Below are 9,471 nucleotides of genomic sequence, written 5' to 3' on the forward strand. Positions count from 1 at the left end.
CGACCTGTAACAACCTGTTATTAACTAATAACTACCTTTACCCGCTGATAATTCGGATAATATCCCCGCAAGTTAATTCTGGGTTGTAAAAATGCTGACACTTGCTGAAAGTCATTAATTTGTAACCAAGGATCCAGTTCTACAGTTTGAGTTTTAAGTTTAATTCTTAGGAGGGAAACTGCTTGGTATACTGGCACGACTATGGAACTGACTCAGTCGTACTGTCGAGATTTGACTCTAAAAGTGGTCTTAAAGTCTGGTCTTAAGTTGTCAGATAAGCTATAGAACTGAGTTGGTCCTAGACCGGTCTTAGACATTACTGTGTTACTGGATCCAGGTTTATTACCTGCACTGCTTTATTTCTCTCCTGCTGCGTTTCTAACCAATGAGTTATATATTAATGCATCTATGAATTCTATCGCGTTCAATAATTTACTAAATTTACGAATAAAGATTGAGATAATCTCCTGATTGAGCCTAAAACGCGTTATTGGTCACGATAGATTATTTACGATTAGTCCGAATCCGGAGAATTACCGATAAGAATCCAGAGCTCAGATCCACGGTTATCAAACAGTTAGGATTTGACTCGAGGGTTTAAACATCTGTGGAACTGGGCCCTGAACCAACGCCCAAACTCGAACGCGATAGAATACGTGAATTTATTTATATACTGATATCATCATTACTATTATCATCATAATAATCATTATGAAACCGAGCACGCATTAACCCTTTGCTCCTCACTCCCTCTCACGCAGCGGAATGTGGACATACTCCATGCAGTAGTTTACCCTGTCAAAATGGCGGACTATGTCTAGTTATTGATACTGATACATTTGAATGCATCTGCGATCAAAACTTCGAAGGTACGTGTATGTTATATGTGTGGACTACTATCACGTGACGTGGCGAGTTTTTGTCATGGTAAAGGTCGCCATTAAGTAACTTAAATCGAATTTAGTGGAATTTCAGTGGAACTTAACAAAACTGGCTATACTCTAAATTCTAAATGAGTTCATATAGAGTCATGGTTTATCTGTAGATGGTAAACACTGAAGACGGTAACTTCATCAGGTAATGACTCACTCATTTACCTGATGAATCTACCATCTTGGAGTAATCATTGTCAAATGATTACTCAAAGCTACTATGAAGCTACAACGTACTATAAGCACGTGGTGCTTGTTATGTCTAAAACAAGTCAGTAAACCTGACTTCCAGGTCTTAATCGTGTTTACTGATTTGACACCTGGGTCTAGTTCCACAGTTCTGAGTTAAGATTTGACTCAAAGTTTACTCATTGAAAATGAACAAACTTTAACTCTAACTCGCAACCCGTGGATCTGGATCCTGGTTACTATGGCACATCTTCGACTATTTAGGCGTTTGAACATTTCTCCGGATGATATTAAAGAGTTTCCGTGTATGAATATTCCAGGTCCACTTTGCTCTAAAGGAGTTAATCCTTGTTCGACGAATCCGTGTCCAGTCGGCACAACGTGTGTCCTACAACCGAATAGTAAATTCGTTTGCAGACCAGGTAATAACATAAAACACCGATTATAACGAGAAAATGAAGATAATCCAAGAAAAACTTGCCTCAAATCTTTTGTATGAATTTGTTTCTTCATTAGATAATTTGCAGTACGATCGACATTTTATACCCGAATTTCACGGAGATTCCTACATCGAATATAAATATTCAGCCAGTGCCTATACGAATATCACTTTTGAAGTATGGTTCATATCTACGCAACCAAATGGTAAGTATTATATAAAAACGAACAGATCTCGTGGAATGGAAACAAAAAATAGTTATTAGTAGAAGTCGATAATAGATCGATAAGATTAAAATCCACCATATGCAAAGTCAAAAGATTAAAAACGATATTCATTTTATCAGGAATCGAAATAGAAAATTAAACAGCACTATGTTTTGGGCTCTCTCCCTCTCCCTCTCTCTCTCTCTCTCTCTAGTTACCATCGTCAGGTGCGAAGAAAATAACGGGGTTTATAGTTAGACTGCCTCCAGAAGCAGTAACTAATATCCACAAAATAAATAACATGGTTTGCGCCTGTTTTAACGAACCCCTTTTGGTTAGATAACTGACTATAATTTACTTTCAAAAGACTCGAAACGGAATGAAGTTGAAACGTATGATGTGCTGGTTTTGTTTTAGGTTTATTGTTATATAACGGTCAAGGAACAGAAGGAAGAGGAGATTTCATCTCATTAAACATCATTGATAGATACATTCACTTTAGATTCAATTTAGGCAGTGGCGCGGCCGATATTGTGTAAGTACCCCCGCCGAATGGAATCAGTTGATATATCTAAAATGGGTTCAGTGGTTAGTATTAGTAGCAATTCATTTGCAAGGGAATCAAATTTGTTTTTTACATTAATTGTCATTCATTCCTCATAGTACAAACTCCTAGGTTTCATTAAGCATATAAAATATTTAAAAGGCAAAAAACCAAAATAACGTTGGAATTATTGGTTAAACTGAACCAAGTTCTGTTTAAAGTCGCCTGATTTCTTGTCCTAATTTCGCACTCTATCTTTTAACAGGAGCGAAGAGAAAATCAAGTTAAATCACTGGTATAAAGTAACTGCTGAAAGACGTAGAAAGCACGGTTTCCTAATCATCAATGGCGCCAACCCGATCAGGGGTAAAGCACCGGTACGTATATACACCAATAGGGGGCGATACTGTACGGCATTTCTATGACCTTCACCTCTAACGTAACGGATATCTCTTCTATCTCTTTTATCGCTGGTCATACGTGTAAACGATATAAACCGTTATTTTCATCTAATAATTTGCATAATTTATGTGCGTTTCATATTCAAATCTATATATGAGACTATGGTGTAATTCAATTTTAGGGTCATAAAATAAGACGTCATAGGGGCGCGTCTAAACGCAAGGTATCAATAAAATACTTGCTGCTTTGTATCTCCACCAATACGCTATACTGATTGATATCTATATAATCACGTGTCTTTCTTAAAAACCACCTCAGCTGCCAGAGTCGACTCTTCAACAAATCATCGTGCACCGATCAATTTCTATCTCGCCGCCATCTTTAAATTCTTCAGTTTTTGTCGTCATATTGATGTTGTTTTCATATAAACCGCCAGGGGTCACTACGTTAGATACGGAAGCATCCCTGGGATTCTTTGATTGTTTAAAGAGATTTCAATATCTCAGAGTTACATTTGACTCTTGAGTTGAAATTGATTTGCAAATGTTTGAAATTTTCAGAACAAATCTCAGAATTTCTTGCTCTACCAATGAGTCCCTGGGGGAAGCTTCCATTGATATGTAAAAACCATCTTCTACTCCACAAAACACATGTTAATTTCAGGTCGATTTTTGTTTTGACGATTCAAAGCTTGTCACACACCATATCTGCAAAATCCAATATGGAATTTTATTTAATTTTTCTAATTATACTATCGTACTAGGCACCGAGACAAGGCTTCATCTTAGATCGAAGTTTAGAGTATAGTTATTTCTGATATTATATTTTTTCAATGTTAGCACACTACTTTATTATGTGTTTCACAATAGCTATTGTTTACATACGGGTGTGTGGACTGTATGCAAATCGGCGTTAAATTATGCAGAATACTATAGCAACAGTCACGCCCACCGCTAGTTCTAACAACTGAGCTCAGGTATTCGTGTACTATTTTGAAATTCCGGTCAGCCATTGATAAATATTTGGATATGAGAATTTAGTTATCTCTACCGGAGCCATCCCTCCCTCACTGGCGCTCACTCGCAATTATTCGGATGTTCGCTTGTTCGGATGTCCCCAGCTTGTGTATCTGCTATATTTCAGTTTTGGTTAAATTGATTGTTATTCTAATTTTTAGGGTGATTTGATCTCATTAAATCTCGATCAGCCGTTGTTGATTGGTGGATTCAGTGACGCTAGGATCATTAACCCTTTGTCCGGTGTGACGACAGGCTTGCGAGGTGCTGTACAACGGGTAAGTTACAAAAACTTGGAGGGTCGTTTTATTCACTTCATAAGTGTTGGAAAACGCGGTGTACTAATATAGCGTAGTCAAGTCGAAAAAGCACTTTGCTCTCGAACCAAAAGGGCCAAATGAATGTTCTGAACGAGAGACTTATATTAACATCTTATGCTCTTTATTTAAGTTGTTGATAAATGGTGAATATATCGAAAGATTGATGGAAACCGCTGTTTCCGTGCATAAGATAACGCCATACGACGGTCCTCCCTGTGACAATAATCCTTGTCTTAATGGCGGAAAATGTTACGCAGTTTTCAACAGGGCCAAATGTGATTGTCCCCTGCAGTATGGTGGACGCCATTGCGAGCGTTGTAAGTAGTTTCACGATTCATTCATCGTGCCCTGATAGTTGTTCTAACTTTGTCGATAATCCCGAAACTTATTTTGCAGATCTTCATGAAATGATGAGCTCTTCCAATAGTAAACCGGTCCACTGTGACGGCACAACTTATCTCCAGTATCTCAACAGGATACACATAGGGTACGTATATCTGAAGGTATATGGAGCCTGGACCCTCTATTCCCTCTGACATCCAAAGACCGATCGTCCACACTTCACATGTGTTCAGAATTTGACCTGAGACATTCTTAATTAAAGATTAAATACAATCACTAAACATGAGATATTTTATCAGCGCACTTTCGTGTTATCGTCCAGACTTTAAGAGTAAATTCTGGAGGGTTTAGGGGCTGCAGATTGGTACCTTTATTAATACAAAAACACGTTAACGATACCTATTGTAGTATATATACCATTTATGATACCTATTTCAGTGAAAAAGGCCAGAAAGTCAATGATTTCCGGGTTCGCCTAAAGACAAACTCTTCCAATGGCTTAGTTTTGATTCAGCATCAAGGGAAAACCGTCAATCAAGATTATTTGAGTTTGGCGATTAGAGACGGATTCGTAGAACTAAGTTACAACTTGGGTAAAAATACAGTCGACGCGTTGTTCGTTTTGAAGTCTTCAATGAAGGTTGACGATGGAGTCTGGCATACTATAATAGCTAAAAGGTAATTAGATAGGTAGATTATAAGTGACATAGTTCTCTGACTCGGCGGTGATTTAAGCAATTTAAATAAACTCATTTTAATGATATCTACTGCAAGCACCACACGGCCCTACAATCCTGTGAACTTATATAATACCGCAGGTGACCTTAACCCCCGATACATTGAACTTAGTCCGCTGAAACGACGTATCTTGAGATTGGTGGCAGCACCGTACGGTAATACATGTAGTGATGTCGTTGTTTAATTCGATTGTTACAGAGAGAAAAGGAAAAGCACGTTACAGATCGATAATACAGAACCAGTAACTGATAGATCTGCTAAAGGAGCTTCACAGTTAGACACTAACTCATTTCTATGGATCGGTAACTATTTGACACATTCTACCATCACACAGGGGCCTGGCACATATTTAGTGACCCCATAGTATCCTAGGTACCAAATCAACTGGTTTGGGTGAAACAATTTTTGTCAGTTCCCTCTGTAGTGTACTACATAAATGAACCATTTGGATCCGGTTGCATAGTAGCAGTAACATATCCAGTTCCAGAGTTTTGTATAAGTTTGACTCGTCAGTTAAAATCAGTCGATTGCAAAATGTTCGAATTCTTGATACAAATTGAAATCAGAACTGTGGAACTTCAGAGCTTTGGAAGTCTTCCTCGTAATAATCCGTAAATTTAAATATCACTATCCTAGGACAGTTTTTAGGGGGGGGGGGTGTTTACGGGGCACACACTACTGTCTCCATCAATAAGACGTACCAAGATTTTGAAACCGGCACATTTTTTATACTCATCCCTTCAGAAATTGTATTCCTTCAGAAACATCTAACACGAATAGAGAAACCCCAGTTGTTAGAGTGGCTAACTGTTTGGGCTTAGAGCTGCCTTTTCTTCCTCCCATCATTCTGATTTTCCTTGCTCCAAACCCCACTTGTGGCCTTAAGGTTATGAGTTGCCTTTTCTTCCTCCGAGCCTTTAGATTTTACTAGCTCCAGCCCCTGTGTTGGATCTAATTGTTTGTTTGTGTGTGTTTTAAAGGTGGTATGAAACATTTACCCAGTGGATTTCCTCGTCAATATTCTCACGGTTTTAATGGATGTATCGTCGAGGTTTTCATCGATGGAGAACGACTGGACTTGGTCAATAATCGCCAGAACCAAGTCACACTGGCTTTCTGTGATAAATAACCTACAGCGACGCTCGGTGGCGATCGACCACACTATAATTTACCTGTATCCTGGAATAACTCTTCATCGTCAAAATGACCATTTCGATTATCGTGTCTTTTATAGAAGGCTAGAATGTGGTGTAAAATGCTTAATCAGTTTGAACCAGTAGATCAAATCGGTTAACGTTAACCATTTTTTGAGTAACTGGCCACTGATTTCATTTCGTCATATTTGAAATACGTTGCTTGTATCTAACAGTTGAGTTTGTATGTAGTGTGTATAAGATATTATAATGAGATGTATATAATTCTGAGAAGCTGCCATCTAGCGGACAAACGTGGCACTAAAACAAATTGAAATAGATAAACCAATTGAAATGAACATACATAGTGTGACGTCATAATACACGTGTACATACCCATCATCAAATATCTTTATAATTACTGTAATTAACTAAAAACAAATGATGAATAAATATCGATTATTATTAAATCTATGTCTTCGTTTTCGGAGTCTAAATTCATGGAACCAGAAATGTTGAAGCAGTGCAACTATCGTACTAGTATTCCGGTCAATCCATCCTCGCTTGCCAGGGGTCCGGTATCGCTCCCGAACTCGCTTCCACCAGCGAAACGGCTTTAGCAGAGTGGGTTCGAATCCCCTGACGGGTGAAGATGGGCCAATAGGGTACACCTTGAAACATAGCTAGCTCGGTGGCAGCATCTTACTGTACGTCCCCTGGCGGGCATTCTGTGAAGTAATTGTGTGATACCGAAGGCTGACGATAGTTGTCCTCAATTTTGCCTAGTTCACTTAAACAGCACGCGAATTTGACGATGGCAGCACCGTACGGTACCCTACCGGAATTTCTGTGAACTAATGTAATTGTAGACTGGTTACCGGTTTCTATCTTCAATTTAGACTGGTTGCCTGTCCCATTCAATATATATATTCTAATTGAAGATAGAGACCGGTAACCAGTCTATCTTCAATTATGAATGGCTGAGAGGCAACCAGTCTGGTAATTTTGTGTTTTTTTAACAGACGCTATTGCGGGACAGCAATCAGCTGTTTTCGTATATAGTCAACTAGAACAATTTCCGGGATATAATTCTGACTAACTGACATTCGGTTTCACTAAGTTCGACAATAGATTCGATGTAGGTTAAAACCAGCAGTTCATTGTCGCTGATGCCGAGTGATGGTCCCGATACTTATGCGATCGCTGGGACCGTACAGTGCTGCCACCAAGTCTCGTTAGAATCTGAGAAATATGATCGATTATTTCGTAAAAAAAGCTGCTGATGCGCAACATGGCGCAACATATTATACTACAATTAGTATCATCTACCTCTGGCAATCGAGGATGATGGAGAATGGAGAATTATTGGCTGATAAAGAATATTTTTTATTATAACTTAAAATGAATAATGATTGCAGTATGTACAGTAGTTCACCAAGAATCTTAGTGTCTGATGTACCACAGGTGGTTACCACAGGATCGTAGATACACTGTGGAGACAGCCACACTGCCAGCACTGGGTGAAGTACAGTAGAAGCCCGATACAAAAAGTCCTGTAATATTACCCGAAATCAGAACTTGAATTTACAACGCGGACAATCCTAAGATATATAGTCAACTCCTTCATTCAAAATATCTCTCAGGGTAGGAATTCAATTGTATATACGATAAAATGTATAAACACAATATTAGTACAACTTTAATCGATGCCGCTTGTCAATGTATGGAAGTCTTAGTTAATTGTGTTGTAGCGTTTAAACTGCTTGAAAAAAATGGATTGATTATTCATTGAATGACACGAAAATGTTTATTTGTTTTTTTTTTCACAATCACATGAGACACTTAATCAGATTTCATTCCAGTGGCGGATTTAGCCTACCGCACTTGCCGCTAATGCGGTAGTCAACATTTTTCCTCTAACAACATTTTATTCATTTCATGGATGGACTTGACTTAGCTGATTCCTTGGAAAAAAGTACCCATATTAAAACAGGATTTTTCTCTTCCAAAACCCAGGAAATGTCATCTCAGCCCTTTAAATTTTTCAAAATTATCATATTATGCCTCTGGATCCGCCACTGCATTCTACATTTCTTACCACGATGACAACTAAAACACAAGTTTCTAATCGTATCTCTAAACACGGGTAATGTACGTAAGTATATAAAGAAATTAATTCGGTAAACAAATTGACGCTGGCCGTATAACAAAACCGTGCATACAAGATTGAATAGTCTCAAGGCACCGCGGACAGATGCACTGCGCGCTACAGTAACGGAGAAACCGTATAATTCGTATGGAAAAACAACGACTACAAATATAAGAATCGTATAAAACATGGTTTTATTTGCGCTATTTAAGATTGTAGTTCCAGTAGCTCTATTACGTATTCGGGCGGTTAAACCGATTAGTACTAGAACCACTAAACACGGCACCAAGCCTCGAAAAAAAGATACAAGGCCAAGTGAAAGGAGCCAAACTCTAAGACTTGTATAATGAGAAGAATACACGAGGAGGCTTTCACAACAAATTGTGTCATTTCCACAATTTCTGATAACAACAAGAACACCGCCATTATTAAGACTGCAACTCACAAGGAACATTAGAAACACTACTACCCGTCTCCTTGAGTTAGTGACATGTTTTCGGTGAAAGAATGGCCACGCTATTGACAAATACCTCTCTACGGCGATAGCAACTACGATCCAATTTGAGAAACCCTCTGATAAATAGCGTGTAATATTTCCTAATATCATTATGCATCCTTTATCCGTGTTAATATTAATTAAACGTGCGATCGATGCAAATCTTTTCAAGGATATTGAACACTGGTTTCCCGTTAAGATTCCTTGATAATGAATTGTACAATCGATGTTTACTATGTACAAATATAATCGAATAAAGAAAAGGGGAAATTGGGTCAAACTATTTAGCACATAGACACCGTCAGAAACAGCCATCGTAAATAGATAGATGAAAGTCGCTCGAACTGAACGAAAATATCGACATTTGATCAGTGCAATGATCGTCAGCAAATTGAGCGCCAAAAACAGAGGATCAAAACTACAGATTAACGCATCCATGGCATAAAAAATATCAAACAAAATAGTCGCTGCGTTCCGTTCGAAACCCATCACAGTAATACCCGGTGATACGTAGTAATATTTTCGTGTGGTCAGTGGTAAATACCGTAGTTTAACTCATTTGGAT

The 9,471-nt window shown here is 38.3% G+C and overlaps 1 protein-coding gene across 1 annotated transcript in view; it reads left to right on the plus strand.

The window, feature by feature from the left end:
* LOC141908411 (agrin-like) overlaps positions 1 to 6,712 on the plus strand; it is a 101,550-nt gene extending 94,838 nt beyond the window's left edge. Inside the window, exons 29-40 of the mRNA XM_074798454.1 lie at positions 723 to 903; positions 1,386 to 1,543; positions 1,638 to 1,766; positions 2,184 to 2,301; positions 2,576 to 2,687; positions 2,894 to 2,935; positions 3,890 to 4,006; positions 4,179 to 4,365; positions 4,445 to 4,535; positions 4,829 to 5,068; positions 5,327 to 5,430; positions 6,109 to 6,712. Of these exons, the coding sequence (XP_074654555.1) occupies positions 723 to 903; positions 1,386 to 1,543; positions 1,638 to 1,766; positions 2,184 to 2,301; positions 2,576 to 2,687; positions 2,894 to 2,935; positions 3,890 to 4,006; positions 4,179 to 4,365; positions 4,445 to 4,535; positions 4,829 to 5,068; positions 5,327 to 5,430; positions 6,109 to 6,257 (1,628 nt within the window). The 3' untranslated portion in view covers positions 6,258 to 6,712. The remainder of the gene's footprint in view (positions 1 to 722; positions 904 to 1,385; positions 1,544 to 1,637; positions 1,767 to 2,183; positions 2,302 to 2,575; positions 2,688 to 2,893; positions 2,936 to 3,889; positions 4,007 to 4,178; positions 4,366 to 4,444; positions 4,536 to 4,828; positions 5,069 to 5,326; positions 5,431 to 6,108) is intronic.
* The last annotated feature ends 2,759 nt before the right edge of the window (positions 6,713 to 9,471 follow it).

This window comes from Tubulanus polymorphus, chromosome 7 (assembly GCF_964204645.1).
Source record: "Tubulanus polymorphus chromosome 7, tnTubPoly1.2, whole genome shotgun sequence".
Classification (NCBI taxonomy): domain Eukaryota; kingdom Metazoa; phylum Nemertea; class Palaeonemertea; order Tubulaniformes; family Tubulanidae; genus Tubulanus; species Tubulanus polymorphus.